We start from the raw sequence: 25,319 nt of genomic DNA, 5'->3' as shown, positions 1-25,319 counted from the left end.
TCTTCATCTCTTTTCCCTATTTTCGAGTTGCACTGTTTGTTTTTGTTTCTGTTGAGTTTTATTAATACACTCTGGATATGCTCCTTTAGTAGATATGTGGTTTGCAAATATTTTCTCCCAGTGTGTAGCTTCTCTTTTCATCCTCTTCACAGGATCTTTTGCATAGGAAAACTTTTTCCTTTTGATGAAGTCCACTTTATCATTTTTTTTTCCTGTGGATGATGTTTTTAGTGTCATGTCTAACAAACTCCTCTTCAAGCCCTCGTCCTGAAGATTTTCTCCTATGTTTTCCTCTAAAACTGTTCTAGTTTTACATTTAATATAAAAATAAATATAAATCTATAATCCATTTTCAGTTTATTTTTTATAGGCACGAGGTTTAGGCCAACGTTGTGTTGTTTTGTTTTGGTTTGGTTTGGTTTGGTTTTGACCTATGACTATCCAATTGTTCCTACACCATTCGTTAATAAGATTATTTCTCCATTAAATTGCTACTGTACCCTTCTTAAAAATCTGTGGATTATACTCGCATGGCTCTCTAGCCATTGCCTTGTTCCCCACAAAGTATGATGTTAGCTATAGATGTTGTAGATGTTCTTTATCAACTTGAAGCTCTCCTCCATTCCTAACTTGCTGAGAGTTTTTAATCATAAATGAGTGTTAGATTTTGTCATATTCTTTTTTCTGCACCAATTAAGTGTCATATGATTTTCCATCTTTAACTTGTTCTCGTACATTGTATTGATTTTCAAATATTGAAATAGCCCTGCATACCTGGAAAAAATCCCATTTGGACATGGCGTAGAATTCCTTTGATAGATTATTGGATTTGGTTGGCCAATATTTTGTTGAGGAATTTTGCATTTGTATTCATAAGGGTTATTGGCCAATAGGTTTTTTTTTTTTGTACTGGCTTGGGTTTTAATATCAGAGTAATCCTGGCCTCATAAAATCGGTTTGGAAGTGTTTCCTTATCTTAAGTTGTCTGGAAGAGATTGTTAAAATCATTGTTAATTCCTCTTTGGATGTTTGATAAATTTTTCCAGTGGTTCCATGTAGACTTTTCTTTTGGGGGAGGTTTTAAATTACAGTTTCAATTTATTAAGTTGTTGTCATTAGACTATTCAGCTAATCTATTTCCTCTTGACTGAGTTCTTGTGTTTTATGAGGAACTTATCGAATTCTAGTTATTGATAGTTATTAATAGTATTCTATTATCTTTTTAATAGTTTTACGATCCATAATATCTCTTGTCTTATTCCAGCTATTGATGATCCAGGTCTTCTCTCTTTTTAGTCATTCTCACTAGAGGTTTACAAATATTGATTGTTTCAAAGAACTAACTTTTTGTCTTATCGAGTTTCTCTGTTGTCCTAATTTCAGTTTCACCAGTATCTTCCCTTCCTGTGCTTGCTTCAAGTTTATTCTTTTTTAGTTTCATGAGGTAGGAACTTAAATTCGAGACTATTCTTAATTTATAATGTAAGCATTCTGTGCTATCAACCCTCTCGATACTGCTTTTACTCTGTCCCACATATCTTGATATGTTGTATTTTAATTTTCATTCAGTTGTCTGTTTTTTTTATTTACTTTGAGATGTCCTCTTTGATCTATGCATTGCTAAGAAGTGTGTTGTCTAATTTCCACTTGCTTAGAGATTTTTGTATTTGTCTGGTTTTGATTTCTAATTTGATTCTATTATACTAAGAAAGCACATTAAGTATGATTTCAGTTATTTTAAATTTGGCGACGATACGGTCTATCTTGCTTTACGTTCTGCTGTTGTGAGGTGCAACGCTCTTCAAATGTTGATTTGGTCTTCCTGGTGCATGGCTTTTTTAGTTCTTCTACGTCCTTACTGACTTTTCTGTCTAGTTTTCCCATCAGTTTTTGAGATACACTGTTGAAGTCTCCAACTGTATTGTGAACTCATCCATTTCCCCTTTATTTTCTCGGGTTTTGCTTCAGCTACTTTGCAGCAAGCACTGTTTAGGATTGCTGTTTCTTCCTGGCGGGCTGACCCTTTTAGTATATATGTTTTGTCCTTTTCTCTTGCCAGTAATTTTCTTTGCTCTGAAGTCTACTGTGTCAAAAATTAATACAGCCGTTCTCAGTTTATTAACATCACATATTTCCCCATCCTCTTCTTCCGATCTACCTATCATATATTTAAGATGAATTTCCTGTAGACAACGTACAGTCTTCTCATTTTTAATCAACTCTGCTAATCTCTAATTGATGTACTGTGGTAATGTAATCCACAGTCTATTGGTGTTGATATTTTTCCAGTTTGAGCGAAATATAGAAACCTTACCTCCATTTTTTGTCTCTTTGCTCCCCCTCATTTATAACATTGTCTTAGATAATTCTTCCACATACCTCAAAAGCCACATCAGACATTGTTATCATTTTTGCTCCAACCGTTAAACATAATTTAGAGAACCCAAGCAGATAAGGAACGCCTGTTTGATTTACTCACATTTTTACTCTTTTCATTGTACTTTCTTCCTTTCTGAGGTTCCAAGATTCCGTCTTTTGTCACTTCTTTTCTGTTCGCAGAACCTCCTTTGGTCATCTAAGAATATGTCCATTTTCCGTTCATTCCTCAAGAGCTTTTTCTTTTTTGCTGGACATACAATTCTGGGTTGGCAGTTCTTTCGTTTTCGCACTTGAAAAAAATTATGACTCCTTCCTTCTCCATGATTTGTGATGAGAAATCCACTCTCATTCTAATTATTTTTCCACTGGTTGTGTGTTTCGTTTGCACTTTTGATGTGATACGTCTCAGCACAGATTTCTTTGAGTTCGTCCTTTGGGCTCTGCTCAGTTTCTTGACTATACAGGAATATGTCCTTTGCCAAGTTTGGGGAGTTTTCAGCCATTATGTCTTCAAACACTTATTCAGCTCCACTTTTGTATTTTCTTCATTGTTGACTCTGATGACACCAATATTAGATCTTCTGTCATAGTCCCACAGTTCCGTGAGGCTCTGTTCCCTTTGTTTCAGTCTATTTTCTTTCTCTCCTTCAGTCTAGATAACTTATATTGGTCTTCCTTTTTCCCCTGCCTTCTTCATTCTGCTGTGAAGCCTATCCGTTGAGGCTTTTTAAAAAATTTCAGTTATTCTATTTTTCAGGTCTAAAACTTCCATTCGGTTTCCGCCCATATCTTCTATTTAGTTTCTGAGATGTTCTAATTTTTCAATTATTTCAAGCATGTTCATAAATACAGAAGCATTTTTATGATGACTGCTTTAAGTTCCTTGTCACATGCTGCTGACACCTGTGCCATCTTGTTACTGGCATCGTTATGGTTTTTTATTCAAGTCAATATTTTCCTGGTTCTGGTACGACATCCTGGTGTAACGAATGTTTTTTTTTATTGAAACCTGGACATTTTGAGTAGTATGTAATGGAACTGTGGCTCTTATTTACATATTCTGCTTTAGCAGGCGTCCTTGGCCAGCACGCCAGTGATGGAAGGTGTGAACTATGTCATTACTGTGCAATCAAGGTAGAAGCTCAGGTTCCCCACTGGGCTGCTGTTGACACTCTGGTAGTGAGAGGCTCCTCGTTACTGCTTTGTGAAAGTGAGCGTCAAGGCTAGATTTCCTCTGATACCACCAGGGCTGCAAGGGACAAGGACACCTCCTTAGTGCTCCCCATGTTTCCGCCTGGCCGGGATGACAGTCTAGGTTCCATACATGGCCTTGTAGGACATCTCCATGGTGATGGGGTGAGGTGCTTTGTAATAGCAAGATACAAGGGGAAATTTAGGCTCTTCGCCTTGCCCCTCAGGTGTTGACCAAGGAGTGTGAAGAACTCAGTTGGCTAGAAAGAGGGAGTTAAGGTAAGTTACTGACTGGGAACTAGCTTGGCCTAGAACTTGACTTTCCCTGACACTTGGCTCTCCCTGCTTTCTAGACCCAGCCATCGTGGTTGACAGGTGAGTACTGACCTTGGAGAGACCTGGTTTGGATTCGTGAAGGAAAGACTTAGGGGCTTATTGGGATCTGAGAATTCAGAGCCCAGCAGGAAATGTGGAACGTCGGGGAGGGGGATCGATAGGCATCAAGGAAGGCCCTGGAAAGTAGCCCTTACTGATGATGACGTTATTGAGTAATGAGAGGAGGACTGAGGCAGAGAGGAACCTGGAAGGCAATCAGGACTGCTGCCAGGGGAAGGGGCATCAGACACTCCTGGTTCCTCTTCCATTTTCCCTCCCCTCCGCAGGAGGGGCTGATGTGCGTGCGGGCGGGTGGTGGGCCAGGCACAAGTTGTTGGGCAGCACGGCCCTGCCAAGTGCTGACTCCAGAGACGCAAGCAGGTGCTCTGAGAAGTCGCCAGAGGAAAAGGGGGGTTCCCCGGCCTCCGCGCTCGCTGTGAGGTGAGCGGGAAAGGGCCCGGGAGAAGCGGTTCGGAGCCTTCAGTTCCCGCCCGGGCCTCGCTGTTCCGGACTGTGAAGCAGGCGTCGGAGCAGCGGCCCCCCAGGGACGGCGTGACTCGGCCTGTGGCGGTGCATGTGGCCTGTAACGTGCCCACCCGACAGCGAGGGCACCGTGTTATCCCGGAACGTGCCTCTGCGCCCGGATGTGCCTGGGCTGGGGAGACTCTTGGGTTCGCGGAGCCGAAGGCTGGAGAGAGTCTGTCTGTGTGACATCCCCTGTGGGGGGACGAGGACACGGGGGCGGGAGCCGGAAGGTCTGGGACTCGCAAGAGGAAACTGGCCTCGGTGAGGCTTTAAGACGTAAGGACGGCAAGGCCCCCGGGCCCCCTTCACCTCGCTCGGCAGGGTGGGGAGCGCGGCCCGGGGTCCCTGCGCTGCAGCCGATGGCGGCTCAGCTTCAGTCTGGGCGGGGTCTGGGAGTGGACCGCGAGCTGGGGGGGCTGCCACCAGCGTCGTCGTCGTCCCCTGGAGTTCTGGGACAGCTTTCATGGAGACCGGGGCGCGGGGTTGAGGGCTGGGCCCATTCTCGGGCCAACGCGGCGCCACTGCCACTGTGCTATGACCTCAGGACGCGGTCCCCAGCCACAGCCTGTTGTCCTGTCCTGTTAGCTTGTACACTAGCTGCGCCGGGTCCCTCGCTTGGGGCCCTGGGGCCAAACGCGGTAGGGAACGGAGGTGGGGGTGGGGTGGGAAAGGGTTGTCTGCCCCCCTGGGCCGGAGGGACCCTTAGACACCTGTGGGCCCAGTGCTGTGTGTGGGAGGCACGCGGCAGTCTCTGGGGGCGCCGGGCGGGGCGGCAGCTGCTCAGTGTCCCCGGGGTCGGGACAGCTGGCCGCCCCCAGCCCTGCCGTCCGCCCCGCCCCACCCCGGGGCGGGAAGCGCGTTCGCCTGGGGCGCCGGGTCCCCACGGCCTCTGCGCAGAGCCAGGCGGGGCTGGGGGGGTGGTGAAGCCACCGCTCCGGCCCACGGCGACCCGAGGGCAGTGGCAGGTCCAGCCCCCCCCTCCCCGGGTCCGGGGGCCGCGGGGGCGGGACGTTTGGCGCCGGCGGGAAGGAGCACGGCCCGCCGTCCTGTCCCCGTGGGACGAGGCGCCGATCCCCGCCCCCACGCCCCCAGCTCCCGCCGCCCGCGAGGCGCGGGGCGACGCTTCCTGCCCAAACGTGAGCCGCTCCGTGCGCTGTGGGCCGCTGAAACCCCTCTGTCTAGCAAAGTGACACAAAGCAGGTCCTTAGAAAATATCGCTGCGCTGACTTGGGAGCCAGGCGCGCGCATGGCCGCGGGCCGCGACCACGATGTCCATGCGGCGCTCAGTAGACCCCCCGGGCCTGCTCCCGGGCTCCGCTTCAGACCAGCGCCCTCCCCATCCAGCTGTGAGACGACAGGGACACGTCGGGGACCCTGCAGTCCCGGTCAGCGGACCTCCTCGCGCAGGACAGGCCCCCGAGGGCAGCGTCTGCTCGTCAGACCTGCATGGGGATTGCGCAGCTCGGTCCCCACGCTCTACGACCCGATGGCGCTGAGCGATCAGGCACGGAGCGGGCGTGCGCGCGGGCAGCCGACCTCGGCCCGGCGCGGGCGCAGCACTTGTCCTCCATGGGAGGAGGCGAGGAGCCTGGCATCCCGGCGCTGTGAGCGAGCGCTGAGTCAGGACCCAGCTGCCAAGAGCTGGGTGGTAAGCCGCCCTTCAAAGGCAGCCAGTCCCCTCTCCTCGCCCTGTCTGCCCAGTGTGTGGTCACAGGAAGATGCACTCTGCTTGCGCCTTGGCTGCTGGAGTTGGAACGGCCTAGGTAGGACCAACTCTCCAAGGCCAGAACTGTGTGTCAGTTGGGAGTGAGGGTAATCATGCAAACATGCAAACATGGGCTGTGCTCACAGTCGGACTTGGCTCAGATTTCGTTTTCGCGGGAGCTGTCCCTGCTGAACCCCTGCTGGAGATGGCCGTACCACATCATCTTCCCATTTTGGGGTCAGTGACCTGAGCGCAGGTCTCAACCTGCTTTGTCACTGATGAAATGTGTGAATTTGCCGTAGGCCCTTTGCATCTGGAAGCCACAATTTCCTCCACTTAGGTTTAATGCAGCGCGGACACCAGGGAGACGCGAAGGTTACTCCCTGGCAGAAATTTGTTTTGAAACGAGATGTCAGTTCTGAAGCCAAACTTCCTGCTTCAGGTTAAGGCTAGTTCACCCTCATAGGCAACATACATACCAAAGCTGGATTTTTACATCTGTTTATTTTGTTCCAAACCTTTTGACGATTTAAATGTACCAGGCCTCAAACTCCCAAATTTTGTTCATTTTCCTAGATTTGACTGTGGATCCGTAAGAGGCTGCATCCTACCCTATATATTAATACTGTGCTACATTCTCCCCTGATGTGACACTCCCCTCCCCCCTCATGTGACACCTGACAGGGCAGTTTGGAGACCTGTAAACGACTTTCTGTCATCTGGAGAAGAGTGGATCGTAGCCTGATTTTTTTAGCCTGATTCTTAAGAGCTCTTCGCTCCATGAGCCACGGAGGAGGCCCAGCGACTAGGTAAGGGACAGCAGCGGAGGCTCTGCCGCCCCGGCTCTTTCCGCGGTCCCTCCTGGGACTCACGAGGCTGCCGGGGCCCAGATTGTCCTGTCGCACCGCTGTCTGAGCTGACAGTATGCTAGTGATTAGGCCCCTTCCTACCCACAGAGAGAAGGATCAGCAGTTTTCATTTGGGAACTTGATAAGAGCTGGACTGGGACCAGTGGAGGGGGCTCACGCTTTGGCCTTGAATGATGCCATCATAGGCCGACCACGTCCCAGCCGCCTACTTATAACGGAACCGTTGTCTTCTTTGGCGCCCTTTGGAGACAACCTCATCCTCCTGGCCCTGGGATGGCCTTGGCTTGGGGTGACAGCCAAGTGACAACCAAGGATGCCTGGCAAGAAGATGAGGAAAGGTCTGGGTAGTAGGAACACAACAGACAAAGACCCAGATCATGGAGAAAGAGACACAGAGGCCGAGCAAGGAGAGAGTGTGAGCTCTTGGTGAGGTGACTTGTGCTAGCTGTTGCCCAGAGTGTCCTTTCTTTGAGCACTGGCACCTATTTTAGAGTGGCCCAGGATGCACAGCATGAGGGACACGTTTGTTGGTAAAGGCTAAGATAGTTTCCGCTTCTTAAAAGAAACTGTCTAACCCTAAGTGCAACTGTTGCCTCTACTTTTTTAGGATCCAAGTTGGGAATAAGATTTTCCCTAAAACAAGCCCTTTTGTGGCCTAGCCCAGGTGGAAATGTTGACCTGTAATGAATAATGAGAGATGGAGGAATTGATATTTTACCAGGTCAATAACTACGACCCTTCCCACCATGCCTTCTGACATGAAAGGGACGGCATCACATTTTCACGGGTGGATGCAATGATGGAGAGCTCGGAGCTCCTGGAGGTTAATGCACCGGCCTGGGAACTCTGTAAAAGTCTGGGAGTGGTACTGAAGGCCCTTTCCTTACGTGATAGTCTACTCTTCCAGTCTATGATTGTAGCAGCTTGTGCCAAAAAGTGAGATGCAAGTCAGCCTGAGATGAGTGTCAGGGGTGGGCTGGGCCGAGGTATGGCTGATTGGCCCAAGCTCTTGGTCCCTCCTTTCTTTAAGCACCCATGTGTCTATGACAGTCATGAAAAGAAATAGAGAGCAAAGAGAAATGAGGAGGAAGTAGAGGGCAAAAAGGAAGGGAAGAAGGAGGCAGACTGTTAACCAGCCAGATGACAGGGGGCTATCTGTACACTTGTACACTAACAGCACCCACAGCTCTTGGGAAGGCTAAACGAGGTTTCTTGTGTTATTTGACCTCCTTGCCCTTCCTTGCACCCACCTCCCACCAGCAGTTGGGTCTTCCCACCAGGCTCCTGGGGGACATAGTAGTGCACCTCTGGCAGTTGTTTCTACTGGGTGGCGAACGAGCTGGAGCCAAGAGGTCCCAGCCCCCTCCTCTCCCAGGGGTTACAAAGTATAGGGAGAGGTTCCACAGGCCATGGCTTGATTCCAAGCATTCCTAGATCCTGAGAGGAGAGGGACCCTGGCAAGTTTAAAGGCATTTGTGGGGAGAATTTGATTCATGAGTTTGGAACACCTGGAGCTCTGGCTCCAAAGGGATGTCAGGTGGCTGAAATGCTATGTGCACAGGTTTGGGAACAAGTGTGCTGGTGGCAAAAATGTAAATGCTGAGCAGGGTGGGGCGAAGGGGAAAGGTTACAGAGTAGCACACAATGGCAAAAAAGAGGCATTAGATGGGCTCCTCAGGGGTGGGGGAGCCCGGCAGCAGCTCCCCATTGTAGTCTGGGTCGGGGGTCAACATTTTGTCCTTGCTGGAATCCCTTTGCTCTTTTTTGAACATCTTTTGATGCATCAGAGGCACGAAGAAGAGGATTACAGCCCCGATGATCGGGGGCACACCGGCAAAGTAGAAGGCCACGTGGTAGTCCCCGAAACAGTTGCGGAGGAGGCCTGAAACATCGAGAGAGGAAAATGAAGCTCGGCTTTCCCCTACCTCCCAAAGGTGCTTTCTGTGTCTTATCCTACGCTACCTTGACCCCAGGAGCCCTGTCAATTGAAATATTTCTACTTGAAAGAAATAAAACCTCTATTACAAAGGCAGGTGGCTCCTGCCTTGAAGCTAACGCAAATTATGAAAGCAGCTAATGAAGCTTTTATGGACGGTCTCCATTTGTGACTTTCTTGAAGCTACAGCTAACTCCTAGTCACTCCTAGGTATGGAATTAGGAGAGAAGCTAATTTTAAAATATCCCCACAGAAGATGGCCAAGGCTTGTCTTGGTTTACAGTGATATACCTTTCTGCCCCTAACATGGGCTAGAGCATTCCTATAGAACAATCTGGCCAAGTTCCTTTCGCCCTTTTTCTGAAGTTCCCATTTGCCCTAAGAAGAGGCTGTATGTGTACCCTCCGCTGTGGTTACAGATACGGTTGGCCGCTCTAGGTTCCTCAAAGTTGCAAAGGCCATGGATGTGTTAGGCGTGGAATGCAAGGCCTGCCCTGCTCACCTCCAGGAGTTAATGTGAGGTACCTCGTAGTAAGAATGGGCCCAGAAACAGTACTGAGGAAAGGCAAGCAGGCTCTTGGGCTGCCTGGGAGGTAAGCAAACTGGCAAGAAATGTGATTCGGGGATCTACCTCTGGGATCAGGGGCTGAGTAGAGGCTACCGTCCCCCAGTGAACGGTGTGGCTGTGGCATGAGGGCCTGAGTGGCAGCTTTTGCCACTGTCACAGAGCATGGTAAGTGACCTCATAACACCTTGCACAGAATCGCTGTTCGAGGAATATTTGTTGAGTTAGCCCAGTTGGCCAGCCTAGGAGAGGGTAGCCCATGAAATAATATTTGCAATAAACCCTAAAGAAAGGAGACGAAGTTCTCTTCTCATCGATTTTCCAGGGAACACTGTTTCTAATGTTCCGTGGGGCACTAACAATACCCTTCTTAGAGAGCAGGGAGAGAAACTGGGAGCGCTGAAAGACAGAAGCCAACGCTATGCCTGCTGCCTGCGCTCCCAGTCGCGGGACGCATCTCAACCAAATCTCTACCACAGACTCAGTCCCGAAGCCAGTAGAGGAGGAGGTGGATGTCTGTAAGTCTTGATAAAACCCACTTTCTCTTTTCTTCCTGCCCAAGTACCTTGCACATAATTACTTGCCTGTGAAGAGAAAGAATACTGGGTCAATAAGAATGGTCAAACCCATTTCTGGCTCTACCCTCTTGGACTCAGCTATGCTGTCTGCAGCAAAACTCCACTGAAACAGATATGTAAACCATGAAAAGCGCATTCCCCAAAATGAGTCCAGGTGCATATACTGTGCTTAGTCTCTTTCACCAATAGTGAGTAGTCAGGGGTTTCACATACTCTGGCAAGGTCGCTTATCAGAGAATGCGAGGAAAGGGGAGTTAGAGTGCAGGTGCTCAGGAGACCCAGGGCCCGGGAAAGACAGGGCTCCCCTGCTCACGGCTCCCCTGTAACATCAGTCTCACCTGCAATGGGAGGCCCAGCAATCATCGGCAGGGCCATCATGCCCAGGAGGTAGCCAATGGCCTGAGACGCTTGCATTGGGCCCACCAGTTCAAATGCGATGGGGGCCATGATGGTAATGAAGAAGCCATCGCACAGGCCCAGGAAGAGGCAGACGACGATGAGGCCCCCGAAGCCCCGGCACAGGGGGATCATCATGGACATCAGGCCCAAGAGCAGGAAGGAGATGACCTAGAGGAGCAAGGGCTTGAGTTAGTCATGTTATGCTTTTCAGTCAAGACCACATGGCAAATCGCCCCGCCTTTTTTAGGGTCTCATTCCTACCATTCACAAAATGGGGCAGTGGGATGTCAGCAGAGAGGACAGTTGGGCTACACAGCCCCTTCTGAGTCCTACATTGAAGGATTCAAAGTCTTTAAGAGTGCTCCTATTTAACGGTGAGGCTGTCGTTGCTCGCAGTAGGTTTGTTAGGTCGATCAGTTGGTTTTTCGAGAGGATAAAAAAATGTGACAGCTGTGCCAACTGAGGAAATGTCCTTATTGAGGACTTTTGCCCTTTGCTCTGGCTGTTTGGAGAGAGTCAGGCGGGGTCTAGGAATAAGAACCTGGACACCCAGCTGCTTCTCTAGGAGATTCGTAGATACTGTGAGATAAAACCAGACATACCTAGCAGCAGCCAAGCCATAATGGATGGCAATTAAGAGTTAATGCTAGTACATAACACAAAGGACACCATTAACTGATTTTAATCAGCTTTAATTACTACCTCTTGTATCTAGCTGCCTCTTAACATCCTCCATGAGAACCGGCCAAGGCTTAGAAATTAAAAATCTCTACTTGAACTAAGAATTGGCCCGAACTGAGGCTGTCCTGCAGGCTGTCACCATTTCCTTTCCAACAGAGGCTTCACACCAGACACATGTGCCTGTCTTCTTCAAGAGTGGGAAGCGCAGGGCCTAGTGGGTGGCTCTTTAGAACCTGAGGCTATGTACACACTCCTTTCCTCTTCCAGGCCTGAACCCAGGAAGAAAGGGAGCCAAAGAAGTTCATCCATTGTCTTGTGTTTGCAGCCTGAGGTACTTACCAGCAAGATGATTTTGGACAACTCACTTTACCTCTCTGGCCCTCAGTTCCTCATTTTTTACATGAGAGTATTGTGGCTTTCGCAGACTCTTCCACATGCCACCCCTGTGGGTCTTTCCTGTCAGGATCAGCAGCCCCAAGATGCCAAAAGGTACTGACAATGACCTTTGTAAAAATCCACCCAGATAAAGCAATTGCTTATATTTGCACAGGAATTCATAATTTCATAATTTGTTTATACCAATTACAGGCTTTTGCTTTGACTTTGGTCAAGACACTTATCATCTCTGGGTCTTGGCTCTGCCTTCCATCGCTCAGGGTAAAGTAGAATATGAGAAGAGCGTTACAGAGGAATTGAGCTCTGCCACTACCATCTCATTTCCTGTTTCAAGACGTTAGACAGAATGAACCATAAGGGAACCCCTAGCTCTGACGGAGCAGGTTCACCAGGTCTTGCAAACCTAATAGAGTTAAACACAACAGGAAATTTTAATCATATCCTTGTCCAAGACATCTGAGAGTATTTAGGAAAATACTTGGGACTGTTAGAGAAATCCTTGTTGTGAGTGTGGTTAGGGCTCCTTGGAAGTGATTTGAGGGCTTCACCCAGGAAAGCGAGAATTCAACCACCTTCCTAATGGATTATTTGTGACCACGTGTTTTCTGGGACTGCTGCGACCCCTCCATAGGGTTCCACATTTGGGAACCTTCTGGTAAACCCAGCTACAGGAGTAAGAAAACACAAGTCAGGCCAGAAAGGCAATATTGCTGCCAGGTAGATAAAGACAGAGAGCTTGAGCAGTAGTCTGTATTCAAGCCAGACCAGAAGCCAGTTCATACAGAAAGTGCTCTCTTTAGCATCCTTGTTGCTACTGCCCACATGAGGCTACCTGTGTCACCGTCAGAAGGATTAAAACCTTGCATGCCTTTAACATGTTTTTTTTACTTCCTAAAACCTGGCCACACCCAAATTTCTTTCAGTCCTCACCTGTGAGGTGAGATAGTAAGATCAAGGATTATTCTCATTGCACAAATGAGGAGAGTGAGGCCTAGGGAAGGGAAATGATTTGACTTATGTGGCACTTCGTATACATCAAGATGATGACCTCTGACAGCCAGTGCTCACAAGTAGCTCTGAAAGTATAAGAAGTGATGGACCTAGGCCTGGGACTAGAGGAGAGAGATCAGTTCCCCCGGGGGGCAGCACCTAACTCCTGGCATTCCTTTTCCTCTTTCAGATGGGAGAGCCATTATTAATTAAAACTTTCTCTGAGAATGTTCTTAGAGTTTGCATTTATGCTGCTCTCACTGGATCCTCACTCCATCTTGATGAAAGAGGCAGAACAAGGATGATTGTCTTAATTTGAAAGCAAGGGACACTGAGGCTCGAAGAATTTTATTGACTTTCCCATGTTGCACAACAAGCTGGTGTCAGATCTAGGGCCCAGGCACAGCAGTGACACACCCTACCTCTCTATCCCAAAGGGCGGGGGTAACCCAGCATCTGCGGTAGGCTGTTTCTCCTTGCAGCGGACAGGGTGGGAATACTCACCTGCAAATAGATCTTCTTAAGTCCAGGAATGGAGTCACTGATGCGGCCTGACACGAAGCGCCCGATGCCTGAGGTAGCCCCAATACACACCAAGAGGACCCAGGTCTGCTTGATTTCCAAGAATTCCTCTTCCACATACTTCATCTGGAAAGCAGAGCAGCAGCCCCCCCCCAGGACAGGAGAAAGAAGAGAGGCTGACTGGTTAACTGTTGGCATATCCAGACCACAGCAAGAACTTCCTCCCTGCAGCCCTCTCCCACATAGCCTTAGCTTGGAGAAGAGCTCTCTGGCTGCTTCTAAGAGCTTAAAAGGCTGCATATCCCTTGGCTCTCAATTCTGGGCTTCTGAACAACAGCCGAGGTGAGTGGGTGTATCCAATCCTCCTCCAAGCCCTGGAAGGACAGAATGCAGCCATAACAACTGAGAAAACCCAATAGTTCTGCCATTAAAAGATTGCTGCACAATATGAAGCTCAAGAGATCATTGGACCACAAGAGCAGCATTCCATAGAACACGCTTTTAGAAAACGCCATCCTGGGGTAACCTGGACCAGTCTCCTGCATCCTGGTGATGCTTATCTTCTCCCGGAAACCCATCTACACTTACCAGTGGGAGAGACCTTAGGCCTTCCCCTAAGGAATGCCCCCCATTTCCCTCTGAGGTCTTCCCTCAACTCTTTCTCACTCTGAGTCTCTCCAACTACTGATTTGTCTCTTTTCCCAAAGGTCCCAGTTCTGCCCTTTCAGCATCCTCCGCCCCTACTCTTTGGACTTCAGGCAGGTTAAGGACAGATGCTTGGAGCCAGGTAGGGTGGACCCCGCCTGGGTCCACCCTGGTATTCCTCACCAGGTGTACATAGGGAACGAAGTAGCCAAGGGCAGCAGCAGCAATCCCAAAGGCCCAGATGCGGTAGGTACGTTGGCGGAACACTCGCATGTTGAAGTATTTCCTGAGTTGAACCAGAAAGCGTTGGCACACGGTGTGGACACCTCTCTTGCTTGGGGTGTCCTGGGAGCTGGGCAGGAGGGGCCGGTAGGTGAGTGAAAGCAGCGTAAGAATAAACATGAAGGTACTCAGCACCTGGAAGGTTTGGGCGAGCTTTATCTTAGCCCCCAGTGTTTTGATGAGAAGGGGGAAGGATATGGAGAAGATGCTACTCCCAGCAGATACTACACCATTGGCCAGACCCAGGCGGCGTTGGAAGTAGTGGCCCAGGATGACGAGAGATGGCTGAAAGGCGAAGGAACAGCCACCACCAAAGAGAATCCCATAGGTGAAGTAACGCAGGCTTAGCGAGCTGTGGGAGAGACACCAAGAGCTATCCTCAGCAGCCTGACCAGCAATCCGCCTGTCTTCCTCCCTCCACCCTCCCGAGACCTGAATCCCCCCATCATTAGCCCACAGGCCCACTTACCACTGACCCTCAGAACAGACAAGGAACAGCACCTTCTGATCCCCACTTTGCAGATGGAGTGACAGGCTCAGAGAAGTAAAGTAATTTACCCAAGGGGATCAGCAAAGCTTGGACTTGACTCAAGGTCTGTGTGACTGTAGTTTGAATGCATCACAGCAAACCATCAGACAGGATTGTTCAAAAGAAAGCCATAACCACTTTTAGAAAGGCTGGATGATGGGCTACAAGGAGTTAGGCAATGACTTAGAGAGAACGGTTTCACCTACTGCTTACATAAACAGCATGGGTAGGTGTGTAGTCAAAGCCTTACCCCAAATTACAACACAAGTCTGCAAGGCTGGATGGTTGAGATCCTCTTTAGGACTCCTCAATGCCTTTCTCCGTGGTCAGGACCCTTAATAATTCAGAGAATGGCTGGTAGCCTCCTGACCCAGGTGCCCCCACCCCCACAACCCTGCCTGAGTTCTGAATATCCCAAAACCCTTTATGTGGTCTCCTTGTGGATCATAAAATATAAAATCCCTTTAAGCTCCAGAGCCTGTGTCCTGTTAATAGACGTGGTATGGATTAGCTTGTCAACATAGCCTGACTGCTCGACAGGAAGTGGAGCCTCAAAGAAGCTGTGTGTCTGGCTAAGTAAGACAGGTTCTGGCTTGAAACTCTTAGGTACTGCTGTGGTCACAAGTCTCTATAATGGAAGCCAAATGTCAGCAGGGAAAAGGCCATCGGAAGGTTAGCTTGGCCAGCCATGTGCCCCCAGACAATATTGCCACAACCTAGTCAAGAATTTTGTTTTCTTTTTGAAGCCTCTACATATTTCGCAATAGTTTTTATCTGCCCAGTTAATTACCTAACACTTTCCATGTTCAGGCAGTTACACCCCATGGAAAGACCCAGCCCTCATGCTACAGGACTGGGCCCATGCTACAGAGATGTGGTGCTAGTGTGCATGATTCTGAGGCAGTTATCATCACTATGGCTTTCTCGCTGCTGGGCACTCACTGGATATGGACAAGGGTTTTGATTTCAAAAGGGATGCCCTACTAGAACACATAGCTAAGCCAACTGTTCCTCTTCTGTCAGACTCCTTGGGGCCCGAGCTGAGGGCATTGTGTAAAGGACAGGAGTTAGACCTTCAGGGAGGGCTCCGGTAGAGGCAAAGCTTGGGGTTCAGTTCAGGGTGCTATGTGGTGGATATATTTCTAGCCAGACCCCAAGGCAAGAAGACCCTAAGTAAGATTGCCATCCAAAGAAATTCAGACAATAGGAAGGATGACTTGGAGCTCCAGCCACAAGCAGAACCATATTTTTTCACTGGATGTGAAGCCATCCAGAAAATTTCTTGGCTCCGAAAATGTTCTTACACAAAAGGGAAAGGGGTAGGGGAGGAGCTTGGTGCCTGCAGAACAGAACGCCTACTCCAATGTACCTAAAGAAGAAAACACATCTGAGCTCCTTCCCGTCCTATAACTGAGCTCATGCAGATTGGAAGGGAAATGGGATCCGTATGTTGCTAATTTGTTTATACTTTGCTCTGCTCGGCCTTAAAAAACAGACCTCTGTTGTGCAGTGTGGAGACTGGAGCTGCTTCTGAGGCCCAGCACCTTCCCACAGGGGCAAATGAGGCCACAACAATTAGAGGGGTCCTGAAACGGTTTGCAGCTGCTGCCCCGAGAGGGCCGAGCAGGGTCTAGGCAGGCCATGGCTTCCCCCTCCTCTGTCTCAATTGGATGGGACCAAGCCAAGAAACCATTGCAGGATAGATGCAGCCTCCGCTGGAGGGTAGGCTAGGCAGCCAGGAATGCTCAAGTCACAAAGGAAGCTGACTCATCTTCACGGGGCCCGCTTGTGGCCGGACACAATTATCATTCTCTAATGGCAGTGGAAACTTAGGCCTACGGAATATAACCATTGTCGTACAGCAGCCTGGGCGGATTGGAAGAAGGAGGGACTACAACTTCCAAAGTATCTTTGGCAGAAAGTCTGTCATGGATACTTCCGAGTTCTGCCAGTAGGACCGATGGACACAGTTTGACTTCGGCTTAGGCCTAGCTGGGAGGTTGGGTGCTGAGTCTGTACCCAAGGGGGTGAGGCTGCTGAACATCCTTTCTCCTGCCCAAGATATGAACCTTTATCTGTGCCAGTCCATATGTTGGCAGCCAGAAATATCTGGAAAGGATCCAGAAATGCTAAACAGCCTTGGCCTCAGCTGACCCCTTTTTCATCAGAAGGTTCCCCCTGGAATCCCATAATGGTTAGGATCCACACGCACTCGCTCTAAAAGCTGCTTCCTGAAAGAGGACTGAAAAGACCATCCGCTCTAATTCCCTCATGTTACAGATACAGAAATTGAGGCCAAAACCGGGACCAGGGTCTTTGTGAACCCTACATGGAAGGGGCCGCATGGAGTGAGAGACACCTAGCCTTACCTGGTGAAAGAGCTGGTATGGAGGCCGACGAAAGCAATGGCGGCCCCAGCAGTTGCTGTGATTCGGCAGCCCAAATGATCAGTGAATATACTCACAATGGGAGAACAGAAGAAGATCATGCCCATTGAGAGCGCTCCTACCCACGCTGCAGAGGAGACAAACACAAAGATACCTTTGCTTAATGTGGCATCTGCTGGGGTAGCTGGTGTCTTTCTCTGGCCTCTCACAGGGGGCATCGCATTGGCCTGCACTGCCGGCCAGCTACTCCCTGATAGTCAGAGAAGGTAGGCAATTCTCAGAGTGCCTGTAGCAGGGCAATGCGAGAACCAGGAGTCTAGCTCATAAGTAAACCCAGAACTTCAGAGCTGAGACAGGGGTCCTTTGAAGATGAGGTCAATGATAAAGCCTGGTTTGGCCACCACTCAACTGACCTACATTCTTCAGCCTCTTTGGCAGTTTGGCATGAACACGTGAGAGGCAGGGTAGAACTTCGCTCCATGTAGTTATCTGGAGATGTGTGGAACCCCTTCCCTGAGTGTTACATAAGAAATAAACTTCTTGTCCTTTAAGACACTGAATTTTTTAATTAAAATTACTGGGGCGACATTGGTTAATAAAATCAAATAGGTTTCAAGTGTACAATTCGATAACACGTCATGTGTGTGTAGATTGCACTGTGTGTTAACCACCCAAAGTTAAATTTGTTTCCATCATCAAATATTTAACCATTTTACCCCTACCTGCCTACGCCCCCTTCCTCTGGTAAACACTAAGCCACTCTCCATGTCTACGGGTCTCTGTTTCTTTGTCATCTTTGCCTGCTACTTTCAGTTTTATATCCCACATACGAATGAATCACATGGTTTTCAACTTTTTCTGTCTGCCTTATTTCGCTCGGCATGATTATCTCGAGGTCCATCCATGTTGTCACAAGTGGCAGTATTTCATCTCCTCTTATGGCTGAGTCATAGTCCATTGTATATATGTACCACAGCTTCTTTAGCCAATCATCTATCGTAGGACACTTCGGTTGCTTCCATGTCCTGGCCACTGTGAATAATGCTGCTATGAACATCGATGAGCAAATATCTTTTTGGATATGAGTTTTCAAGTCTTTGGGGTAAATACCCAGTAGAGGGATTGCTGGATCATATGATAGACCAATTCTTAGTTTTTTGAGGACCCTCCATACTGTTTTCCATAGTGGCTGTGCCAATTTGCAGTCCCGCCTGCAGTGTGTGAGGGTTCCTATTTCTCCGCATCCTCTCCAACATTGGTTATTACTTGTCCTGTTGATTATAGCTATTCTGACAGGTGTGAGGTGGTATCTCATTGTGGTTTTGATTTGCATTTCCCTGATAGCTAGTAAAGCTGAGCATCTTCATACGTCTCTCGGCCATTTGTATGTCTTCTTAGGAGAAGCGTCTGTTCAGGTCCTATGTCCATTTTTTAATTGAATTGTGTTTTGTTGTTGTCGTTATTGAGTTATGTATGAGTTCTTTGTATATTTTAGGTATTAGGTCCTTATCAGACGCGTTGCTTGCAAATATCTTCTCCCATTCAGATGGTCGCATTTTTGTTTGTTGACGGTTTCTTTTGCTGTGCAGAAGCTTCTTAGTTTGATATAGCCCCATTCGTTTATTTATTTTTCTTTTACTTCTCTTGCCTTTGAGGTCAGATTCATAAAATCCTCTACATCTGAGGTCCATGAGTTTGGTACTTACGTTTTCTTCCAAGCAATTTATTATTTCAGGTCTTATATTTAGGTCTCTGATCCATTTGATTTACTTTTGCTGTATAGTGATAGATAGCAGTCTAGTTTCATTCTTTTGCATGAATGAAATGGCTTTCCCATTTTCTCAGCACTATTTATTGAAGAAAGCCACTGATTTTTTGAGGGCCATTTGTTACAGCAGTTAAACCAACAGAAACTAAAACAAAGATATCTTTCCACTAACATTTTACTGGTAAAAAAAAAAAAAACAGGCCCCAAAATGTGAAGAGACTTACTCAAACCCAACTTTCCTTATTCCTAGTCCAAAGTTCATTGTATTATATCTTCTACTGAGATGAATGAAGTTTCCCATCACTGAAGCTCTGCGAGCAGAGGCTACATATAAAATGGGATTCAAACATTGGGGTCATCAGAGCCCATGTTGGACAAATCTCTGGCTCCAAACTCAAACAAAAAGAGTTCCTTTTGTTTATAGAAGCTCTTAAGTGTCTGTAACAATCCTCTCACCAGGAAGGAAAAAATTTTGTCCTTTTACTTATATTATTCTAGTCCATTTCTCCTTACTCAGCCATCAGAAAGATAGCCAAGGAGTTTTGTTTGTTTGTTTGTTTGAAGGCTGTTCTCAAGTTACATGTTGTACCTCTCTCTTCTGGGCCAAATAATCTTAGTTCCTTTCACTTAGTTCCTCTCTTAGCATAAAATTCTAACTTTCTATTACTTTCAGAGCTCTCCTCTAAACATTTTCTTCAAGTGGGTCAGAGGAGCGCAGTCCAAGTATGGTCAGGGCTATCGCGCTGCCTGATTCTTTCTCTTACCTCAGTGCCTAAAAGGTTGTTTAGATCCCCACTGGGAAAATTTGCTTTGCTGAGGCACCATCTTGAGCTCCCAAAGTACTGGCCTGGGTCTCCCTAGACCTGAACTCTCATCACAATTTACCTTTTAGCTGTGGGATTGTGAGCAAGTCACAAAGCACATCTCTAATCCTCCGTCTTCTCATCTGTAAAATGGAGATTAAAATTCCTGATGTGCTTTCTTCAAAGATTTTTTCAATGACAATCAGATGTAACACATGTACAAGAAAGCTTTGTAAACACCAATAGTCACATCATATACACAATTAATGCAAATGGATCAAAGACTTAAACGTAAAACTAAAAGCTAAAAAACTTCCAGAATGTCATATGTTGGAATCATACAGTATGTGGCCTTCTCAGATTGGCTTCTTTCACTTTGGAATATGCATTCAAGTTTTCTCTATGTCTTTTCATGGCTTGATAGCTCTTTTTTTTAAGCATCAAATAATATTCAATTGTCTAGATGAGCCTCAGTTTATCCATTCGCCTATTGGACATTTTGGTTGCTTCCATGTTTTGACAATTATATAAATATAGCTGCTATAAACATCCATGTACAAATTTTTGCGTCGACATAAGTTTTTTAATTCATTTGGTTAAATATCAAGTAGGAAGATTGCTAAATTGTATATTTAGTTTTGCAAGAAACTGCTAAACTGTCTTCCAAAGTGGCTGTACCATCCTTCATTCCCATCATCAATTAGTGAAAATTCTTTTTTGTCCACATCCTTGCCAGAATTTTGTGTTGTCTGCATTCCGGATTTTGGCCATTCTAATAGGTCTGTTGTGGGATCTCATTATTTTAATTTGCAATCCCCTAATGACATACGATGTTATGTATCTTTTCATATGCTTATTTGTCACCTATATATTTTCATTAATGAGGTATCTGTTAAGGTCTTTGGCCTATATTTTAAAAGTGTTGTTTATTTCCTTATTATTCATTTTTAAGAGTTCTTTGTATATTTTGGATAATAGTCCTTTATCAGATATGTCTTTTGCAAATATTTTCTACCAGTCTGTGGCTTCTCATTCTTTTGACATTGTCTTTTGCAGAGAAGTTTTTAATTTTTAATGTTTAGCTTATCAATGATTTCTTTATGAATCATGCTTTTGTTGTGTCTAAAAAATCATCACTATACCCAAGGTCATCTAGGCTTTCTCCTGTTATTGTCTAGAAGAATTATACTTTTGTATTTTATATTTATGATTCATTTTAAGTTCATTTCTTAATTTTAAAAAAATTTAATTATAGTTAGTATACAATATTTTATTGCTTATATTAGTTTTAAGTATACGATATAGCAATTAGACATTTTTGTATCTTACAGTGTGATCCCCCAACTAATTCTAGTAAGCATCTGTCACTGTGCAAACTTTGATCACAATATTATTCACTATATTCCACTTCCCATTTTCACCCCCCGTACACCTCCTCCTTTCTGGTCACTGTCCCTTTGGTCTCTGCATCTATGAGTCTGTTTTTGTTTTCTTTTGTTTTTAGATTCCACATATAAGTGAGATCATATGGTATTTGACTTTCACTCAGTACGATATCCTCTAGGTCCATCCATGTTTTTGCAAATGGTGAGATTTCATTCTTTTTTTGGCCAAGTAATATTCCGTTGTATATATGCACCACTTCTTTATTCATTTATGTTTTGATTGGAGTATTTAACATATTTACCTTTAAAGTAATTGTTGATTGATAGACATGTAATTATTGTATTTTATTCATATTTTTATCTTTTCTTTCTTCTGCTATGTTTCTTGGTCTTGGTAGAGTCTTTCTGGCCATCTGAGCCAGGTTGTGCCTTTCTGTTGTAATGGAGACTTGGTTGCTGTTGGCAAACCAAAGGGAGGGGTTGACCCTTGGGCCGACTAGCTGTGAGGTCTGGCCATGACTACAGTGGAGGAGCCGTTGTGCAGGGCCTGACCCTGCAGAGCAGGATTTAGTGGGGCTCTGGTGCCCGCTGAATCCGTCTTCTGGGTGTATTGTTTGTGGAGGTGGGTGGGTGGTGCTCTGGTGTGGTCTGAAGCTGGCTACCAGGTATGTTGGTCCTGGGGCCTTTTGGGAGGGGGTCTACTGCAAGCCAAGATCGGCTGCTGCCTGTGCCCCACCTGGGGCCACAAGGTTGGAGCTACATAGTGATCCACAGAAGTTCGCCACTAGCGCTGGGCTTGGGGTTGCTTAGCAAGAGGCAAAGGGTGCGCCGAGGCCAGCCTCTGCTTGTTTGGAGGTTTGTGGACCTTTCAGAGACTTTAGGAAAATCCACGGCATGGGCCAAGTCCAGCTACTTGTGTCGATTTGCCTCCTAAAGAAGTTAGTGCTGTTTGAGTGAATTGAGTGCGGTCTCAGGGAATTATTAGAGTAGCACATGAGCTGTATTAGCTAGGCTAATAGGGACTCAAATTGTGCACCCACCTGTACCTGCTGGTTGTGTGGAATGGCGGACTCAACAAAGGAATGATGACACCTGCCTGCATTTTAGTCCCAGTGAGAGCTGCATCTCCGGCCGTAGCTGTGAAGCCGGACCACTCAGTTCTTCTTGGTATGTCTCTGGCACTTTTTGAGCTGTCGCCCCTTCTCTGGAGCTTACGGCAAGTATTGGTGAGTGATTCTGTGCTTGGGCTCTTTAAGAGAATGCCTGGGTCTACAGCTGCCCTCCATCTCACCTGGTCAGAGTCCCCGCTGATTTTCACAGCCAGCTATTGTGGGAACTCCTCTTCCCAGCACTGGTGCTCCAAGCCGGGGAGCCCGGGGAGCCCGGCGTGGGGCTGGGACCTCTGCAGCCGTGATATCCCTCCCGATTCAAACCACGGCACGTGGGTGTGGGGCCGGCCCATTCAGCATCGCTGCCCTTCCTACCGGTCTTAAGGTGCTTTCTTTATATACTTAGTTATAGAAGTTCTGTTTAGCTTGCCTTCAGGTGATTCTCAAAGGTAGTTGATTGCTCTGTAATTTACTTTTCATGTTGACGTGGTCATGGGTGGAGGTGAGCACAGTGTTTACCTACTCTGCCATCCTGACTGGAAGTCTCCCAATCTCTGGCTTTTAATTTATGGATTTTGACCATTTGCAATGAGCATAATCATGGATGTGTTATGGTCATTTTTTGTTTGTTTCCCGTTTCTTCTGTTTTCTCCTCTTTCTATTTCCCTTTCCCTGCCTGCCATTTCATTGAACAATTTCTAGAATTCCATTTTGGTTTATTTATAGTTTTTTTCAGTGTACCCTTGGTATACCTTTTTTAGTGGTCGCTCTAGCTATTACATTACATGTGTAGAACTTGTCACAGTTCACCGATGTTGACATTTCACCAGTTTGAGTGTAAAAACCTAACCTCTATTTTCCTTCACCCACTCCACATTTATAATACGATACAATTGTTTAAATATTTCCTCTATGTACATTGATAACCACACCAGGAATTATTATATTTTTGCTCCAAATGTTAAATATAATTTAGAATACACAAGAGAAGAAGGAAAATCTATTGCATGTACCCATAATTTTACTCTTTTCATTGTTCTTTCTTCCTTCTTGATGTTCCAAAATTTCTTTTATTGCTGTCTCTTCCTGTTTAGAGAACCTCCTTTGGCTGCTCTTTTGGGGTAGGTCTGATGTTGACAAATTCTCTTAGTTTTCCTTCTTCCGAGGATTTCAAGATTTCCCCTTCTTTCCTGTAGGGCACTGTCACTGTCAATTCTGGGTCGATGATTTTCTTTTAGAACTTGAAAAATGTTCTTTCTTCTGATGAGAAATCCACTGTCATTGGTTTTTCCCTTTAGTTAAGGTGTATTTCTCTCTCACTGTTTTCAAGATTATTTTCTGTGTGTGTGTGTTTAGATTTCAGAAGTTTGATTATGATGTGTTTTGACATTTCTTTGAGGTTCACCCCACTTCTTGATATTGTAGGTTTGTCTTTTGCCAAATCTGTGAATTTTTCAGCTATTATTTCTTTGAGTACTTTTTCAGCTCCTCCCTTCTCCTCTCCACCCAAGACTCCTTTGATGAAAGGAATGGAACATCTCTTGTTATGGCCCCCACAGTTCCCTGAGGCTCTGTTCTTTTCTTTTTTCAATTTATTTTCTCTCTGTTGTTCAGATTGGATAATTTCTATTTGTTTTATAAAGTAAAGTGATGATGATGATGATGATGATGATGATGATTTCAGTCATAACTTTTAGTTCTAAAACTTCCATTTGTTTCTTCTTTATACCATGTATTTATTTGCTGAGACTTGGTATTTTTTCCTTTGTTTCAAGCATAATTGTAATTGCTCACTGAGGAATTTTTATGGCGGCCGCTTTAAAATCCTCATCAAACACTTCCAACATCTGTGTTATTTTAGTGTCGGTGTCAGTTGACTGTCTGTTCACATTGAAGTTGAGATTCTCCTAGTCTTTGATGTGGCAAGTGGTTTTCTATTGTATCCCAGGCATTTTGCATATTATGTTATGAGGTGGCTTGGTGCCAGCAAGGTACCCACCTCATTATGGGTGGAAGAGGTGGGAGCGGAAGTCCATGTTCCCTGCTTAGTTTCCATCGACACCCTGGGGAGGATGGGTACCTTGTTGCTGTTGATGTTCAAGATTTCCAATGGGCTTCCTCTGATTCCTTCCTTGCTGGGAGTGCTAAGGGTCTCTTATTAATAGTTCTCACATGGCTCCAACTGATACTATACAGAACGATGGCGAAAGACCTAGTTTTCTGCTTGACCTTCATTGACACCACCTTGGCACCTCTCCAGGAATGAGAGAAAAGTTGGAGGTTACAGTCTGGCAAAGATGAAATTCCTGGCTCCCTACTCAGTTTTGTCCAACATTACCTTAGCAGGGGAGGCGATTGAGGAATCTCGTTACAGCTGGGTGAGTGTAGGATCCCCAGTAGGCCTTTGCTGGTAAAGGTCAGATGGAATGCATTTTTCCCCATGGAATTTGGCCAGAGTAGAGCAGTTACTGTCTCAAAGTTTTCTATCTTGCTAGGCCACCCCTTTCCTGGTTTTAAGGCTAGAGAAATCAGGCTTTTCTTGGGGCTTATTTTGTCTGTTTCTGTTGGCATTTCTGGACTGATGGTTTCTTCAGCTCCAGGTCTAAGAAATATGAGGCAAAAAGGAAACCCAGGTAATTCACTGCTGCGTTGTTGCTTGGGTCCGGAGATCCTGAGCCCATTGGCATTTTTCTCTCCACCCTTCAGCTTTCTTATGTTTGTTTTATACATAACGTCCAGTGTTTTTAGCCATACTTCATGGTGGGAATAGGAAAAAGTACCTTAATATAGTTTTTTTAATATAAATATATATATGCATATATATATATTATTAGAGGTTAAGCAAGGTTTATTGTAGCAGAGTGACAGCTGGGCTGATCCAAAGATGGTGTCGGCCTAAACATATATTTTTTAAAATGAGCCATCTAGATGTGATATTCATTTAACAGTTATTTAACATTATTTAACATCCTTGCTGGCACAGACAAACGGCTATCCCACAGGCATTGAATATGCTAAAGAAGTGACATATAGTCCTTGCCTTTAAGGATCTTACAGTAGAACAGAGAAACACTTTTTTTAAGATACGGCAATACAATACATCAATTTCATGGTTCAAGACCAGGGTAAAAATTTTGATTTAAAGATTTTCAGAGAAGTCAAAAATTCCAAGTAAAAGAAAATTTACTATATTAAGGGAAAGTAAGGTAACCTAACAGCTAGATTAATGACTGAAGAAGAATAGCATGATATAAGACAAAGTATTTTAAGGATTGCTAGTGGGAAAAATTATCAGGAAAT

General features: G+C 46.1%; 1 protein-coding gene across 2 annotated transcripts in view; it reads right to left on the bottom strand.

Annotated features, from left to right (window-relative positions):
* Positions 1 to 6,660: 6,660 nt before the first annotated feature.
* Positions 6,661 to 25,319, bottom strand: part of SLC16A2 (solute carrier family 16 member 2) — a 72,639-nt gene continuing 53,980 nt past the window's right edge. Inside the window, exons 2-6 of one of the 2 annotated variants that reach the window (XM_016130738.2) lie at positions 16,937 to 17,081; positions 13,940 to 14,390; positions 13,094 to 13,237; positions 10,462 to 10,690; positions 6,661 to 8,926 (exon numbers count right to left, since the gene is read on the bottom strand). In XM_016130738.2, the coding sequence (XP_015986224.2) occupies positions 8,706 to 8,926; positions 10,462 to 10,690; positions 13,094 to 13,237; positions 13,940 to 14,390; positions 16,937 to 17,081 (1,190 nt within the window). In that variant the 3' untranslated portion in view covers positions 6,661 to 8,705. The remainder of the gene's footprint in view (positions 8,927 to 10,461; positions 10,691 to 13,093; positions 13,238 to 13,939; positions 14,391 to 16,936; positions 17,082 to 25,319) is intronic. The other variant, XM_036226679.1, reaches the window with a different exon arrangement.

Source organism: Rousettus aegyptiacus, unplaced genomic scaffold (assembly GCF_014176215.1).
Source record: "Rousettus aegyptiacus isolate mRouAeg1 unplaced genomic scaffold, mRouAeg1.p scaffold_m13_p_9, whole genome shotgun sequence".
Taxonomy (NCBI): Eukaryota; Metazoa; Chordata; class Mammalia; order Chiroptera; family Pteropodidae; genus Rousettus; species Rousettus aegyptiacus.
The sequence above is the reverse complement of the archived record's forward strand: the minus strand, read 5'-3'. Positions and strand labels throughout refer to the sequence as shown.